Below are 18,633 nucleotides of genomic sequence, written 5' to 3'. Positions count from 1 at the left end.
ACTACCAGCCCCAGAGGCAAGTGACATATATTTATGTCCTTAAGATCCCCCACACTATAATTTTTTAGAGGTCTAACGCCCAGAGAGGGAAGGAACACGGGCTGTGCCTTCCACCCACACTATTTAGAGACAATGCAGACAACTTATAAGTGTGGCTAATATGTTCAGCTCTGGAATTCATGCTGCAAATAGGCCATGAGCTGGAGAACTGAAGTTGATTTGCATGTTTCAGGTGCATGTAATTAATATAAATTTTCATGAACTCAGCAGCAGCCAAACAACATTAAGTATGCATGTTGATTTGGAACTGTTGCCCTCAAATGCAAAAGCCTTAAGTTGGTTCTTGGAAAAAGGAAAGGTCTGGATTTATATATTTTAAAAGATTTATTTATTTAAAAAAAAACCATATACATTTGGCCTGCATTTTATTTTATTAACCACATCTATATGCCTTCCCATTTTCAAACTATCTCTGTGGTTAGAAGGGCTATAAGTTCAATCTTTTTTTTAAAAGAATTTTTTTATTAACCGACCAATCACATCAAATCAAACCAAATTACATAAATTCCAAATTACACAGCCGAATTTTAAATTTTTGTTGGGGGTACCCATATTTCAAGTTCCGAAGGGGATCCAATCAACTTCTTGCTTCTTGCTGCTGTTTTAATGTCCACAAATCTAACCATATGATGTTCACAATACTATCCAGTCCTTTCTTATTGTTTTTCCACGTCTCTTGTTGTTATTTTCATATATTTTTGCTTTCTCTTTGTGACCTCTGATAGTCTCCACAAGCTGGTTAAAACAGTTTGTAATCCTGCGTGGATATTATTATTTTTTTATCCAGTAGCCATATCCAGACGTTTTCCATATAACATCACTTGCATACATCAAAACTGTCTTAGCGTCGTTAATCTTCACCAATCTGCCTCCTTTCTCAAAACCTCTGAGGAGATTCACCAGGAATGCAGTCTGAAAACAAGTCCGTTCCTCCTCCCGGCTATAAATCCTTTGGCAACATGGCGACTCTGAATTAATTGCTGCGCCATTCCAAAAGTTCTTATTGCTTCTCGATCTCCATAAAGCATACTTTTGGTTAAAGTTTATCTCCACACAGACCTTAATCAACCTGCTTGGGTCAGTTAAACCGACGGTTCTAATGAGGAGGGGTCCTTAGTAAATCACATAGAAGGAAAGTAAAAAAGGTTCCCCCCCCCCATTCAGTCCCATTGCAGACATACCCAGCCTTTGGTGTATCTTTGCATAAAACAGGGGGCGACCTTTGCGTGGACGCGCGCAGCCCCTGGATCTGGAGCGGCTCCATCAGCACAGGCTTGGCTTTGCCTTCCCTCAGGTGGGATACCTGGAGGTCTCCACCTACCCCAGTCAGTTGTCCAATCCCACCTGGGGGAAGCGTTGCCAAGGAGATCAGGCCAGGTAGGGGAGGGATTACCTGCCCACACAATAGAGGGAGGATCTTACCTGGGAATCCTCACTTGGCTCCAGAGCTTCTCCCACCCTCAGTTAATGCCTTATTTTGCAGGTTAACTTTTCTTCACAGGTATGCGGGCGCTGCTACGTTAAGGTCGCTGTCAAAGGGCCGGAAAGGAATTTCCCTGCATTGGCAGGTTTCACCTTTCCCGTAGCAAAACGTCACAACTTTGGCGGTATCAGGCCTTGGGTGGAATCCTTTTGTCCATCTTCCTCTTTGCGGCGGCGATACCAGGGTTCCCCGTTAAAGGGGTTTCTGAAGGGAGGCTTTGACCGTACACCGAAAGGTCGTCATTGCTCTCCCCTGTGGCGGCGGCGTAACAGGGGCGGCTATCTCCGCTTGAACATATGTTCTCCAGAGCCGGCCCATCTCCCACACAAACACTGGATAACCCTGATGCTCCCTAGGTCCCCGGCTGGGGACTGGGGAGGGAGAACGCCCAATGCCTAAGCCAAGGTCTACCCACATTTGAAATTTAATAAAGTTGTGGCCAATTTAATCCCATAGCACGTTGTCTTGAGTCGTTATTCCACATGGGGGGGGGCTCGGAATCTGGGGACTCCGCCTGTCCATGCAAAGAAGGGAGTGCAGACGAATGGCAAGTGAAGGATGACAACTGAGCACTAAAGAAGAAACGATGCAGCTATGGGAGAAAATGATTGACATATGTTTGTAACAGGAGCGGGAAACCTAATTTGGTTTGATTTGTAATAATTTGGAAAATTAATAAAAAATAATTAAAAAGAGGGGGGAAAGAAGGGAGTGCAGACTGTGGTCCTGAAGAGGGACCAAGAGGGGTATGGGACCCTGAAAATGTGGCACCCACTTTCAAGCCCCGGGAGCAGGGAAGAAGTGCTCATTCTAAAATGAAAGGATTTTGCTCTTTGCCCTGTTGTGAACGACAAGTATAGCAGTTATCTAGAAAAATCTCCCTTGTGCAGTAGTACTTAAAACAGTAAATTGTAATTTCTCCCTGACCAGCAGACCTTTAGTTTATTGTGTTTATTTCTTTTATAAACTGTTGGTCTTACCCCTATTTTCATAATTTAATTTCATCTACTGTTTTTAATGTTGCTACTTTTAAATGAATATTTTATACCCTTATGCAAACCACATATATTATTAAGGGGTTTATAAATCTTGCTTAGCAAATATATATAAAAAACAGACTATTAAACTGGCAGTATAGCTAATAGCTATACCCAGATGCATTTGCTCCATGTTTTGTTAAACTCTGTTTCATCAATAATTACTTACATGGGACCTTGATTCTCGGGGAAGTAATGAGCAAAGAGTTTGTCTGTTCCGGTTGTGGGCATCAAGGTCTACAAATATGACAGACCACGAGCAACCCTGTAAATGGAATAGAAAATTAACACAACATAGGATATAGATAGCCCAAGCCTGGCATAGCAAAGACAAGAAAAGTGAATGGGTTCTTCAAATATTATGATTGCTATCAGCAATCATATACTAGTAACTTCAAATAGACAATGACATTTCCAAGACAAATGTACATAATACCATTTCACTAATATTGAGGGGATTAAATAGACATTTTAAAACCAGTTAGCAGATAGGAGATTTGAGATTACAGAAACTTAAATCTTCTCATTTTTTTTACCACTATTATTTAATTACACCTCTAGCAAACAGATAAAAGCTTTAATTATACAGTCAATAACTTGATGACTAAAAAGAATTTGATCAAAGAATATAGATCTGGAAGCAGGATAGTGGTTTGGATGCATCTAGAAAATCCTACTACCAACAAGGAGCTTAAGAAGAATAACTTAACTGTGTACTATATATATGATTCTTGTAACAGCTATGTTATATGCAACTTATGTAATCTAGACTGTATATATGTATAATCAATGGAAAACCAATAAAAATTTATATGGGGGGAAAAAGAAGAATTTGTAGGGATATTTTATTTATGTATTTACAGTATTGCATTTGTAACCCTTTTTTTTCTCCAAGGAGCTCAAGGTGGCAAACATGGTTCTCCCCTTCCTTATCTCCATAACAAACCTGTGAGTTAGGTTAGACTGAGAGACTGGCCCAAGGTCTCGCCTAGTGAGCTCTGTGGCTGAGTGGGGATTTGAACCCTGGTCTCCCAGGTCCTAATCCAGCACTTTAACCACTGCATCACACTGGTGATGGTACATCAAATGCAAGACATCAATATGAAAATGCTGTGGGACCACACCTGTTGGGTCAAGAAGCCCCTTCTGGGCCAAAAGTATAAGCCCACCTTGCTGCTATGTCCTGGGTCAGTTGGCCACTGTGCTGAGAGTGCGAGTGCACTGCCATGGCTTGTAGCTATGACAATACAGCAGTCTTATTTGACAGTGCAACAGATGACAAGATCCACACAAATTAGTAGCAGAAGCTAAAATGGTGTTGTAGTACCACTAATGTGTTACAAACAGTTTATCATGATAACTGTTTGCCTACCTACTGTGCCTATGAAATATGTCAAAGTCAGAAATTTAATTCTTCGTGAAAAGAAACAAATGAGCTGGAGTGTCTGACAGATGCTCCCATGCTTACTGTGACATCCGCTAGATCTTGGAAAGAAAACATTGACGTGGTAAAATGACCCTACCCTCATCCCAACAAAGGAATATGCCAGGGACCTTATTCAATTGCAAGCAAACAACCAGATGTGGAACAGGGGTTTCCAACCTCCTCCCTCCCCATGTTGCAGCTTTTGCCAACTATGTGTCTTCCAGATGTTTTGGATTACAACACAACTGTGCTGCCGGGAGCTGATGGGAGTTGTGGGACATTAGCAAAAGCAGCTCTGCGGCTTTCTGTCTTGTTCCAAAAACGGCTCCCAAGGTCGAGGGAACTCTCTGCAATGGGGTACGGAGGATGCATCCCATGATTTGAACACATTATGATGCATAAGTCTGGCCCTGTGTCAGGTTTGAGGGGGTTCTAGGCAAAGTGGCCTCTGGTGGGCTCTCTCTGACTTGCAGGTTTAGCTGGGGGTAGGGAGACAGCAGAGACAAGAAGCAGGGTTGTGATCAGTGCCAGGTGGTTTGAAGCACTGGGAGCCACCATTTTATTCTGCTATGTTATGTGTTGTTGGGGCACTATGAGACATTAAAATTGTGGTTTCCACACCTAGCCATCCCGTACAGGGAAACCAGGGCAGGTATCAGTGCAGTGCAGTGCTGTGCCCTGTTGAGACACTGGAACCCTCCTGAAAGCTGCTAAAAGGTGCTGCCTGCTCACGATGGCCCAGATGCTAACATTTGTGACTGCATTAGCTCATGTTCATCCCTTGCTACTCTCAAATTTCCCTCCCTTCCCTCTGCTGTCTTTCCTAGTCTTGATTTTAAGCTCCTAGGGGCAAGGATATCTGATTCTTTGCTTGTGAAACTGAAGGAAATACCATGTGCACAAAATGTTAGCATGTAATATGCTCTTGACAGTTACACAAATGTTGAAGGCCACTTAAATTTTATTTTTCAGGTCATTTAAGGTTTATTCCATTTTGTTAATAGAACAGAATTTTACAGGATATAATTTCTTTTGTTTCCTGCCAATCCTAATTTTTTCATTTCTAAATGTTGAGACAGTATTTGTTCATATAAAAAGTTTAACAACAGCTAGTTTTCTATCAGTCAGAGATCTCACAGAAAAAACAACTGGTTCTGAGTTACTGAATCGCGTATGGTATAATTTCTATCTTGTGCATTTTTTTTAAAAAAAACATATTGCAGTATTTCAAAGGCAAACGTAGGTCAACAACCCAAGATTGATTTTTTTAAAGGATTTGCAATTATGTCATCTTGCTCCTTAACACACATTCAAATAGTTCTCAAATATCTACATTCATTTACATGGTTTCAAGTGTGTGATCAGTGTGGGGCAGGAATTGGCGGCGGGGGTGGGGGGAACGATGCTACAAAATCTAACTGCACTGTTTACAGCAACTGCTTCATGATCAGAAAATGTTGTAGCACAGAAAGAGAGCAGCAGCCAGTGATTCCAGATCCAAGGGGAGGGGAAGTAAAATGCATAAAAATAATTAAATGGATAAGCAGAGGCTAGGATTAGGGCAGGTCTAGTCACCCACAATGAATTTTAATGTGTACATGGGATGGTTATTCCATCGAGTGGTAGCCCCAAGTTCCAAATAAAATAGCACAGAGTGTGGTCCTCTGGCCTGGGGGGGGGGGGACAAGGGGTTCAAATTAGCCCCAAAGGCCTCACTATCTGCCTTTGAGACTCTCCCCAAGCCATGCCTCTTCCTTAAATTATGCCCCTCACTGGATCTGCTCAATGCCTTCAAGTGATTTGGACTGGTTTGAAAGTGCCCTTGAACTGTGATTAACACCCTTTCTTTGCCCGATGGAAGATGTAGAGATTGTGTGTGTTTGTTTATGACTTCTGCATAGCTAGAATGTAGAATATTTTACAAAGGAAAGGGTCACATCCTTTACTTTTCCCACATTTGCCCTGCCCACCATTTGACTATGCCCTCTTGGACCCTGCCCATGAGGGAATGTGGCCCTCAAGTTGTTGTTCTTTTTCCTAGAATAGTGCTCTGAAAAGTAACTAAAATTCAGAGGCAGTTTTTGTGAGGATGCTGGGGGTTGTTGCTGGAAGCAGATTCCAGTACAGTGGTACCTCAGATTATAGACACTTCAGGCTACTGAGGCTTCAGGTAACAGACTCTGCTAACACAGCAACAGTACCTCGGGTTAAGAACTTTGCTTCAGGAACAGAATCATGCCGCTGCAGTGTGGTGGCAGCGTGAGGCCCCATTAGCTAAAGTAGTACCTCAGGTTAAGAACAGTTTCAGGTTAAGAACGGACCTCCAGAACAAATTAAATTTTTAACCCGAGCTACCACTGTAAAAGTTTTTGGTTTTCTGAAAAGCAATAACCTCTGTTTTTAATGCACCTATTATTTACTTCTACTGAAACTCATTGGAAATCCTGAAAGTTTAATGAAATGTTTTAGGCATATCATCAAGAAACATGAGCCCAAAGCTTGCTTGAATACATGGAACTAGATGCATGGATCAACAAGGGAAAGTCAACAAAAATTACTATTCTGTTGTGAGGTGCAATGAGACATGACCCAAGAGAGTTGCTCCAGAAAGGGATGAGAGGAAGTAAGACTACTGTCATTTTCACTTTTTATTACTAGAGAACCACTTCAATCTTGACAGAGAAAAACATTCAGAATTCAACAAGAGCAAACTGAGGACAGTGAGCTTTACGCCCACACCATCACACAGGGAGCATGATGAACTCTTCCCTTGTAAAGGGAAAACAACCTTTTTAATGTGTTTTTTATTGTATGCTTTTATGTATAGTTGTTGTGAACTGCTTTGATAGTTTACAACAAATAAATGCCCTCTTCCAGGATACTGTAAGTCATAAGGCAATCAACACCCTCCTCCCACCTACTCGGTTTTCCATCTTTTGGCTCCTACCTTGCTCAGTCCCCAAAAGATTGGGGGAGATTTTAGAGTTGGGGGGGGGTAAACCCAAGACCTCCCCCAAGCATAAGGATTCCTCTTTTTCAGCAACTCCATTTGAAATCCATTTCTATCAGTACTCACCACTTGTGCTTACTATTACAGGGAGTGATGAGTGCAGGCTAAGCCTAGTGGGAAGTACACTAGCATAAAATGACAAAACTGAACATGCAACCAAATTGTGTTCAGTTGGGTGGGGGTTCTTTCTGCAGCTTGAAGGATGCTGAGATAGGACATTCCTCAGTGACCTCCAGCTAGGTGCCTCAACACTACAAATCTCCACCAGGACAGTTGTTGGGACAACCGTGAGAAATTAAAGAAGTTGTCTCAGGCTAGTGGTCCATGAGGAAATTCCAGTAGCATCAAGGATTAGTGGCAGAAGTGACTTGGAGAAATCATATTCAGTATAAAATATAGCAAGGAGAGTACCTGTTACTCTTGGAGGGAAATGACCATATAATCTATGTTAAGACTTGGGAACAAAGGCCATATTTTATACAGGGAAGACCTGGATCATAACAGCATACCACTTACTGATGCCAAGAGTGAAAAGCAGCTAACCACCCCAGAATTTGTTGACAGGAGGCCCAGAGAGGCCCCCAGAAAGTCCGAAAAGTGAGGACAGCAGTGGCCATGACTTTCAAGGGCTAGATTTTTTACCCAAAGGCCTTCATGCAAAGGGTTAACTCCAGGGGGGCAGGGTTCTGGCCTCTGTGAATACTGATCCATGAATTATATGAGGAGCTGGTAGGAAGAATGTGCCTAGAAGTGCTGCTTGGGCTGGAAAGGTTGCAGCTGTCTACAGTGAAGACTACAATTCAGCTGGCTGAAGAGGATTAATTATATTAACTGGGTGGTAGGGAGGGTGGATTGGACTCAGCTATTAATTTCTTGAGTAGATTTTTTAAGTAGTTGACTGGCTAAACAGTAATTAAATGATTACCTTGATATATAGTGTAATTAATATTTGTCATTACTGACTATAGCTCAACTGTTCTGATTCAAGAGGAGTCAATGTGGTGCCATCCAGATGTTGTTGGATTACAACTCGCACCCTACCATGCTGGTTGGGGCTGGCAGGAGCTGAAGTCCAACATCTGGGAGGGCTCCATGTTTGGTTCTTGTGCTGGTTAAATGCCTGTATTGGTATTATACAGGTGATGGGGCTGAAAGGAATGAACTAGAGAAGGAGGAGAAGGGAGAAAGAGGTGCTGTGGTGATGGAAAATGGAGGTGTTGACCAGGGCAAAGATGGTTAGCAATTTTAGTTCTATCCATCTTCCATCATTACAAATATTTTAGGCTTATCTTAGTCCTCACGGGGCTGAAGCAAAAAATGCTAAGGTCAGTCAATGGAAAGGTCTTGTTATCATTGACCTTATCCTAGAAGGACATGCCAACTTGGCTTGTATAAATGAAATGTGGTTGGAGAAGGTGTAAATCTCCCTAGGTTTCTAGGTCAGTGTCCACCATGCTTTGAGAGGTGGGGAAATGAAGTAGCTGTGATCATTAAGGATTTCATTTCCCTGGTCAGGTACTTTATCCTGCAGTTACATTAGACATTAGAAACTCAAGACAGGAGTGGGATTTAGCTGGTGCACTATCCACCCCATTACCTAACAGTCTTCCTCCCTGAGTTGACAGAGGTAGTCTCAGAGGTGGTGTTGAGGACCCCCCCCCCCAGGACTTTTGGTCTTCAGGGACTTCAACATATATGCTGAAGCTGACTTGCCTGGAGTTAATCAGGAGTTTATGGCCTCCATGACCATCATGGGCCTGTCTCATGTATCTAGCCCAATGCACCCAGCAGGACACATCTTGGATCTGGTCTTCTGTACTGAGGTAGGGGATAAACGTAACGTAAGGCAATAAGGCCTAAGTCTTGGATTTCACAGATCCATTTTGTAAAGCAAATCAGCTCTATATTCATGGAAAGCATTCAGAGAGCAAGAAGGATGAGCTCTGTTTTTTCAAGGCCAAACAGAGGTTACTTGCAAATGTTCAAGCCTCCAAATCCCCCAGATTAAGACATAGTTAAATTAAAGATGAAAGGTTCTTTTTTCCTGGTAGCTGTTTACACTTTGCCCCGTGCTCACCATAAGGATCCAGTTAAAACTAAGCTGAATCCCTTTAAGAAGCCTTAAGCTTTTCAGATAAGTGTGTCTGCTGCTCTGCATGCCAGTGGTCTCTTTGACAGTGGTGTCCTCAGATTAAACAAAGGCGACAATATTTCCAAAAAAAGAAACTGATACCATGGGGGGGTGTATGTCACTAATCCTTAAGAAACCCTTGGTGTCTTGGTTTTCTTTTGTTTTTTTACCATTTGTACGGTCTTCCTATATATAGCTAATAATAACTTAATTAATGTGTAGCTATATAGCTATCTGGGACGCAAGTGGCACTGTGGCTTAAACCAGAGAGCCTAGGACTTGCTGATCAGAAGGTCGGTGGTTCGAATCCCCACGATGGGGCGAGCTCCCGTTGCTCGGTCCCTGCTCCTGCCAACCTAGCAGTTCGAAAGCACATCAAGTGCAAGTAGATAAATAAGTACCACTCCGACAGGAAGGTAAACAGTGTTTCCATGTGCTGCTCTGTTTTGCCAGAAGCGGCTTAGTCACGCTGGCCACATGACCAGGAAGCTGTACGCCAGCTCCCTCGGCCAATAAAGCGAGCGCCGCAACCCCAGAGTCGGCCACGACGGGACCTAATGGTCAGGGGTCCATTTACCTTTTTATATAGCTATCTATCCTGCACTTTGATTTGTAAATGAAAACAGCTCATTTCCTGTGGGGGAAACCCAACGCACACAACATGATTAATACTTTATCAATTTATTGCACTTTTAGTAGCATTAATTCACACTAGAGTAGGAAAGCCAATATATTTAGAGAATAAATGTACAAGATAAACATATACATAAGTACATAAACCACATGTCTGAAATAGTACAGGAAAGCAATCCTGAAGCCATTTTAACTCTTTCGGTCTTTCAGTGACCTCAAATATTCCTCTACAGTGAGGAAGGAAATGGGGACAACTCCACATTGTCTTTTTGTTCAAAAATCCTGTCTTAAGGGCGTATTTGTGTATGAACAGGGTGAGCCTGTGACCTGGATTCAAGAACTAAGTATTTAGCATCTCAAAAGGAATAGCCAAGCTGCCCAGGTAAAGCAATCAGTGACCATTATCAGGTGTCCTGACAAACAGGATTTCTATTGGAGACCGCCTTCTTCTGTGATGTATGTATGATGTTTTGGGGGTGGTCTTGAGCTACAGGGTGGACAATTTCAAAAGTCTATATAAGGGCTTGCACACCATTGTTCATGCATGCCTGAAAGGAATCTGAAGAAGTGTGCATGCACACAAAAGCTTATACCAGAACAAACTTAGTTGGTCTCTAAGGTGCTACTGGACAATTTTTTTTATTTTATTTTTTTACTTCTGAAAATGGGTCTCTTGTAAAACAATTCTAGACTAGGGACATACGGATCGCACACAAGGCATTAGACCTTATCCCTTTGTGCTTTTGCCTTTTCTTTTCATTTTTAATTGCCATATAATACGTAGAGAGTGAGACACAGCTAGGACCAGATTCTGTGATAATCAAGAGAAGGCTATGCATATCAAAGCAGATTTAGAGCAATTGATGAAAAGCATGGCTATTCGATGGATTCCCAAATTATCTGATAGGAAGTATGGGGGGAGACCCTTAAGAAGGTCAGTAAAAGAAAGTGATGGTGTGCTGTATCAGAGGCTGAAAACAGAAAAATGGAAAGAGTATTTGTATAAGCAGCCAGAGCTGTTTAATGTCTTGATCAAAAGACTAGAACAGCAAAAATTTTATACTTTTCATTTTCACAAGAGTTAAATAAATGACTGAAAGAAAAAGTAACTTCTGTTAACTGAGGAAAGAGCTGGTTCTGTTAGCCTTTGAATCCTGTATCTAAAGTAGAAAGAAATAATTTGTTAGCCTACTTCTTTAAAAAAGAATAATAGAAAATTGGAGAGTGAACAGGCTTTACTATATGGATATTAGGTGTCCTTTGATCTGCAATGAAAGCAATTTACTGAAGAACAAGCAGTTAATTAAAAATGGAAAATGAACAAATACTTAAATATTTTTACTACCTGATTGCCAAAGAGGTTGAATCCATTAATTGCTTCTAGGGCTGCTTTTGCTAACCCAACAGAACTGAAAAAGAGAAGAAGAAGAAGAAGAAATAAAAGTTTGTTACGCTCACAACTCTGGAAATAAAATCCAACTCCCTCAAGGCTACCTTGCTCATCAGATCTGTTCTTGCTGAGGAACTGAAAAAAAACAAAACTAGGGTAAAATGATGATATAGTAGGCTTATTTTTTATTATTTTTCAGCAGTTTATCCTTAAAGGTCACTGACCATCTGTTATATATATGGAGTCACCTTGTGTTTGGACATCTGGGGCTATGGGTTTGAAGGTCTTGCTGAGAGGGCACCAGTGACAGGAAAAATATCAGTGCTCTATGTGCTCATCTTTCAAGAGCCTGGCAGCTTTTGCACATGTGAACTCATTTATTTCACTTTATCCCACCAATCCCTCAAGGGGTCCAAGGTTGTGTACATGGTTCTCCCCCTCTCCATTTTATCTTCACAACAACCCTGTGAGGTAGGTTAGGCTGAGAGAAGATGGCTGGTCCGAGGTCACCCAGCACCATCGCTAGACATGGAACTTGGCAGAATAGCACCACATGCATAAAACGTAAATTTTGCCAGGCTGGGCAGCAGGGAGAGGCAATAACAGGAGGGATGGGATGGCAATAGTGAGGGTAAGCTTCATTTCAGCTGGGGTGAGGACTAAAGAGCTGAAGAGCAAATATTTCTAAAAAGCAGAAAAGATGGGAGGTTGTTGTTGATGTTAGCACTTATTAGTTGCTTGTTACCCTAAGAAGGTACACAAATGACTTAAAATAAATAAACACAAATAAATTATACCATAAAAGGGACTAAAAGAAAGAATAAAAGTAATATAAATCAGTGACATTGTTTATCATTCAGTGAACACACTCCAACAGACAGTAAATCTGGCAGCACACTAACAATGAAACATAATCAACTCAATCAATCAAAGGCTTGGGAAAAAAGAATAAGTGCTTCTACCACTATCATGGCAGCCCACATGGTAACACACTGTGTTGGCTTTAAGACTGCACATCAGGAAATGAACAGACAGGCAGGGACCTTTGGCCCTTCATGTATAGCTGGACTCCAACTTCTCTCAGTGCCAGCTGGCATGGCTAACAATTGGGGATTGTGGAGTCCAACCTCCTCCAGAATCATATTGGGGTCACATTCTTTGCTGAGGAAGACATATTCTGACAGTTGAAACATTTTTGGTCTAGTTAATTGGGCATTACCCTGTCCCTTTTAAAATAAACACCTCATTAATATCTACAGAGAATATCTATTTTATGAACCCGAACAGCACCAGCTGTTTCCATGAAATTAAATCATTACGAATAGGTGGTAGATGGACTGATGATTCATTTGTGTATACCCTGAGGTTATCTGGTGATTATTTAGCAGCGATTGCAAATGTTCACAATGGAGGGTTGTTGCTGAGTTACACACACACAGGTGGGTCAGAGATCAGGAGACCACAATAGATAGGAGAAGGGGGCTGCAGCTCAGCTGTAGAACACAGACTTTGCACACAGAAGGTTCCACGTTCAATTTGCCATTATCACCACATAAATATAATCTTAAAATTGTGCAGCTAATCCTGAGTAAACTGCTGCCCATCAGAATGGCAATACTGAACAAGATAGTTCATACAGGCCAGTGCATGTACATGGGTCTGGTGTGTTCTGGGTGTAAAGTCCTTCATTAGGGCAACTATCATTTATGAGGGATAGTGGTGAGGGGAAAGTAAAGTAACTTAATGTAAAAATGGCACTGACAACAGACCCTAAGATCAAAGTAGAAAGCAATGATGGATTTAACCTTGGCCTTCACATTCAGTAGCATGCAGGCATTCAGAAAATTAAAGCCCAGTCTGTAATACAGATACTAAATATGAGCTGGAAAAACTAATCAGATTCAAATTAAAAGCAACCTTAGCCTGATGATTTTACTGCAACCTCACAGAAGCAGGAATGGAAATGGGAACAAACGTCTTGCTGCGTGTAGCATATTTATCATAAATATAGCTTCTGTCGGAACATTTTCATTAACAGCTTACCATGAAACATTGATTTTAGACTCTTCCTTTATTTCTAACCGTCACACCAATAGGTTTCAAAGCCTTTCAGAAGCAGTGCCAGGAAAAGAAGAGAGAGAAAAGGCTTGTGGGGTTTAATTCTAATTGGTTCAACAAGGAAAAGCTGATTAGGTTGGCTACAAAACTCCGCTCTAAGCAGCTGCCATCAAAGGTTGGTGAAACTCCACAATTTTCTATCTTCTGCTGATTAGAAGTTATTGTTATCCAGATAATGGGATGACACATTAACAGAAGCTGGACTGGCGAGCATGCTGTTTCACTTACAGCAAGCCTCTAAAAGCAGTGAAAGCCAATCTCTAGGGCTAATGAGCCACAAGCAAATTCAAAATATTAGACAGTGCCATGATGGGGCCTGAGCTACACAATGGGGTGGTGCAGTGGACCAAACTTTTGACACTGTGGGTGGGATTACTTTTTTTGAATGCCCCCTGCAATGTAAATAAAAGGGTTCCTGCAAATGGAAAGGTTCCACATCTGGGTAAAAGTATGTAGCCCTCTCCTTAATGTATTTGATTTATACATGCGGGAAGGGTTTTTTGGGGGGTGCCAGGCCTGTAGGACTGAGCCAATCCTTTCTTTCAAGTTTCTTTTTATCTGTTGAACTTGGGAGTTGATTTCGTTTATTTTGGGAATATATTTCTTTAATGGTTTTTAATGTGATGTGAGCCACCCTGAGTGCTGTTTTACAAGGAGCAGGTAGGAGATAAATACTTTAAATTAATAATAAATACATAAAAATCAAGTAGCTTCTCTTTCAACTCATTCTTATATCCAGTCCAATTCCAATTTATTTAAAAGGTTTATTCAAAGACCAGCAAATCTAAAATGGATGAGAACACAAACTTCACAAAAAAATCTCCAGGAACTACAAGTACAGCAGTTCAGTAAAAGTGTAATAATACCAAGCCATGATCAACTCATCACTTGGATAATCACTTGCATTAGTTATTAATGGAGACCTCCCTGTTTAAACCAGCAAAAATGAGTAGCTTTTCCAGAAACAAGATTAGCCAACTGGTACAGTTCCCCTAGTTTAAGACATCAACTGCGGCAGAAATATATAAAAGGGAACAGACAATACACTGCAATGAGGAACAACAACATTAGCTGCTGCCTTTTGTCTACACATAGGGAGTAGACACCAATTAAACGGATATAAGAGCTTGTTAGAGGTGCCAATATACTAACAGCTAACAGGAGCTGGCAAGTCTGAAGAATGCCAAAGAGCTATTTCCAAGAACAAGCTCTGTGATTAGGTATTATGGCTGCTGTAAAATTTTGGGCACTTGATTGATGCCTTCATGATTGCTGGAGAAAAAGATATGAAAGAAGGCACTCCTCTACTAAATTACAGTCCATTGTCTTCTGGGCATCTTTAATTGCAGGCTCCAAGGATTAATATAAGAAACATGCAATCAGAGCTAAAGACTTCAGGAAAGGTGCAGGTTTTGAAGACTATGGGAAGATTGTCCTTTAACTGCATGAGCCAAAACTCCCCCAAATTATGAAAGGGATAGTATGTATGTATGTATGTATGTATGTATGTATGTATGTATGTATGTATTTCATTTCTATCCCACTTTTCTCCCAAGTTGGGATTCAAGATGGTTTACAACATCTTTAAAACATCATAACAAAATACAAAGTAATAAAAACAAACTTGTTAAAATCCAATAGAACACATTTAGAACCAATATGAAAATATTGATGGCAGTGACAGCAGCTCAGTAATCCACATTGTCTGCACCTAGTTTTCAAAACCCTATCCGACGTTACCTTGTTGACACTAAAAGCCACTTGGAAGCTAGTTAAGATTTTCCAAAATTTCAGCTACAGACACTGCAAGAATAAAAGCTGCTGTCCTCAAATTGCCTCCCATGATGGCTGTTCACCCAGCTCACAAGTTCTTTGCATGCTTACAGCTGCCTGCTGAATTCTTCACTCATTCAGGACATGCTGGTTTCCAGCCACTACTAATTAGGTGATCAAAAGCAACAAATCCAGACTAGATATATGGGATTAAAAAGAAAGAAAAAGCTTTCAGACAGAAAACAAAGAAACTAGGTTACAAGCAATGTAAAGAAACCCAGCTACTAAGACTCGGATTCAATTACTGAGAACCTCAGAAACCTACTATGTATCCTGAGTATAATTTCCCCATGTTCACAAATGATGAATCTGTGTGAAAAGTTGGGAACAGTGCTAAACAGCATTAAAGAAAATAAAAGAAACTATACGTAGGTGTTTGGGACTGAAAGCTACATTAAAAAGGCAGCCAAGCAGACAAACAAAATAACCCTAATAGGGACAGGCAGCATGACAGCAGCATATTAGCTGTAGAACAAAGGAGAACAAGTTGAAGATTCCGGTGCCTTTCTAACGCTCGGGAGTACAAAGATGCTGCATTTCAGAAACACCACTATTATCAGTAACACAGATGGGAGATGTCAACAGTGTTTTTGCAGAGGTATTCAGCAGATGCTTGGGAACAGCTTGATCAAAATGGTTACAGGACAAATGAATACTTCAGGAGCTCGAACACATGGGATGGAATCGTACGATTCTAGCGAGATGTTGCAAAGCTTGCTGTTCAAAAATCAGCAGATGATTGCAGACCAGCAAATCTTCCTCGCTGAAAATTCAGCAGTAAAAGCTGTGCTGTCTGCAAGAAATGTTATGAACCTATTTTTCACAAGGAGTCCAAAATACAAGGTTTTGATTTTGTGTGGGTTTGAGACTGCCTCCCCCCCAAAAATTTCAAAGTGCGGTGCATTTTTGAAAGTATAGACATGGCTGGTAATTATCACACTGTATTAGGGTGCAGCTCTCTTTAAATGAGCAGTCTTACTAGGCAGGACCAACTGTAATTTAGAAAACATGGCATTCCTCTTTCATGAATTTGTGTCGGGCACAGATTTGGGGACCAGGGATGGCTTTCCCTGGTCCAGCTTTTCAGGGCTGCTTTATTCTCTCACTAGTATTTAAGGTTACACCACCCCAAGGTTGCATTGGCTGGTCCATGTATTATCACTTGGACTACAAAATTCAGGCTGCACAGGTGTTAGTAATCTGATTTATTAAGAGGCTTCCAAACAGCTCCCAGCCAAGACACTTAATGCAAGTGTGCAGAGCTGGGTTACCCTTAAAGGGACAGTGAACAGTTAATTTGTTGTGCCTAAATACAGAACAGTCAAGTTATCAATGTGTCAGTGGGAAGAACTGTCTAACTAACTTCTAAGGTTTGCCTGACCTTACCCTCAGGTTGTTCTCTGCGCTTATTCCCATGTACTCCCTGAAATGCTATCCATTTCTGACCCTTGACTCAGTTATTGGCATGACTCTTCTAATTACTGAGACGGGCATATGGCTCCTACTACTAACCCTTCCACACAGCAAACTGAATTGGTTTTTCATAACACTCTGATCTGTCACAATCTGTCTCACGGCTATCAGGTGCACACCTAATGAAGAGCAGAATTCTCTTTCCCCATACTAACTAATTGGGCAGGGAGAGAGAAAAGTCTCCTTTGGTCAGTTGTTTCCTCATTTTCTTCTTTGCTATGGCTACATTTGTTAAACCTGAAACAAATATTTTGCAGGTTTAAAAGATAGCTGATAGAACTGTATTGCTGTGCCACAGCTCAAGATTACAGGGGGAAAACACAGCCTGAATGGTTCCTACAACTTTCAAGGATCTGACTGGTGCAAAAACACCTTAAATCTGCTTTGAATGTAATGGTTTGGCCCTCAGAGTCATTATCTATCATCTATCTATCTATCTAATAATACCACTTGATCGTAGAAAAAAAACCTCAAAGCTATCATGCTCACATGATCCTGCGGCTTCCAGTTTGGGTTTAAGTGTAAACAATGGTTCACATGCAATGGCAAATTATGACTATCACAAACCAGAAATAAGGGAAGAAAAGAGTATGCAGGCTCGCGACATGGCACCAAAAGGCATTCCATGGTTTTGCTGTGATGTCTGAATTAGACATAACTGTTTAGCTGCTTGAGAAGTCACCTTTTCTGTGGTCAAAAATCTAGGTAATGTTACATGACCCTAGGATGCTTCAGGTCCCCCCGCCCCCCTTCTGCCTTGCTGAACATCTTGTACTTTGCTTGCACTGGGAAAGAGTACAGTCTCTCCAGCACAGAAACAGCCCTAAGTTTATGACCTTGACACATTCTCCGAATACAACCACTCAGATCAAGGACTAAAGTCTGACACTAAAAAAAAAAAGTAGTTTAAGGTCTACTGAAATAGCTCGGCTTCTTGAGTTAAGTTACCAATATATATTTTAATGTGTACTAAAACAGCAAAAGGAAACATCTAAAATTGTTACAAGTATCTCATTTTTATTACAAGGAGAATTTACAAATACATAAAATTGCAGACACAAGCGTCCACCTGACTCCCTTAATGTTACTGCATACTGAAATAAACGCACTGAGCCAATACAGCAAATTTTACATATAACTATTGTCATTGTGACTTCTCTTTTAGTCTACAGTATTTGTAAGCCATTTTCCCGGGAAAATTATTACAGTTGTCATCTAAAAGGCCACAGTTCTACTGACTTCACTGGTAATGGAGCACAAACAGAGGTAACATATAATTTCAGAATTTTATTTCAAGAGGGTATGGGTAATAAAAAGAGCACAACTACAAAGAATATTGGCACTCTTAAACACAGAAGCAGTCAGACCACGGAAGCTTTAACGTTATCCTGGAGTCTGTAATGATCTGGCTACATGAACCATAAGGTGTATTTGTCTGAACACTCCCAGAATAATATCAGACCTAGTATGGTCTGATATTCAGAGTTATATTTAAAACAAGGGGAGCCTGCCACTTGGTCCTTAAGATGATCACTGCTTAGGAAGTGAAGTGGCTTTAGAAGGCTCGCTTTATCGTATGGGGGAGGAAAAGGAACAATTTTCAGTTTCCAGTGTTATTAATCTGGTAGGATGTAGGGTATGCTCCTAGGCTGTATCAAGAAAACTCAAAACTTTGCACTCAAATCAAACTGAGAATAGAAATGTACATTAGCTATTCATGTCTGGCAATCTAAGTGATTTCATTTACACTATAGCCAGAGTACATTTTCTATACAGACATGTGACTTGATTCAAGTCATCTTTCATTAACCACAAGACTGACAAATATAAGGATTGTTTTACAGTATCCAGGTTGATCAGAAATATAATGGCTTTCCCTAACACTACCGAAGCAGCTTTAAAATTGTACCATTTGGACTACTGCAATGCAGTGCATGTGGGACTGCCCCTGAAGACAGACCAGAATCTACCATTAGAATAGAATATAGCAGTTACTACCTGATACTGGACAAATCCCACCAGTCCTGAGACAACTGCAT

At 40.9% G+C, this 18,633-nt stretch overlaps 1 protein-coding gene and 1 long non-coding RNA gene across 10 annotated transcripts in view; both read right to left on the bottom strand.

The window, feature by feature from the left end:
• The window catches only part of PHKB (phosphorylase kinase regulatory subunit beta), a 135,257-nt gene that overhangs the window by 61,984 nt on the left and 54,640 nt on the right, over positions 1-18,633 (bottom strand). For all 9 annotated transcript variants that reach the window (XM_083750456.1, XM_083750457.1, XM_083750464.1 and 6 more), the window contains 2 exons: positions 11,126-11,189; positions 2,750-2,845 (listed from right to left, as the gene is read on the bottom strand). In XM_083750456.1, the coding sequence (XP_083606582.1) occupies positions 2,750-2,845; positions 11,126-11,189 (160 nt within the window). The remainder of the gene's footprint in view (positions 1-2,749; positions 2,846-11,125; positions 11,190-18,633) is intronic.
• On the bottom strand, positions 6,642-11,107 carry LOC310849841. Its single transcript, XR_014567124.1, has 2 exons — positions 11,020-11,107; positions 6,642-10,940 (listed from the first exon to the last, which is right to left on the bottom strand). It is a non-coding gene; the product is annotated as an uncharacterized lncRNA (long non-coding RNA).

This window comes from Podarcis gaigeae (assembly GCF_964106915.1).
Source record: "Podarcis gaigeae genome assembly, chromosome: 8".
Taxonomy (NCBI): Eukaryota; Metazoa; Chordata; class Lepidosauria; order Squamata; family Lacertidae; genus Podarcis; species Podarcis gaigeae.
The sequence above is the reverse complement of the archived record's forward strand: the minus strand, read 5'-3'. Positions and strand labels throughout refer to the sequence as shown.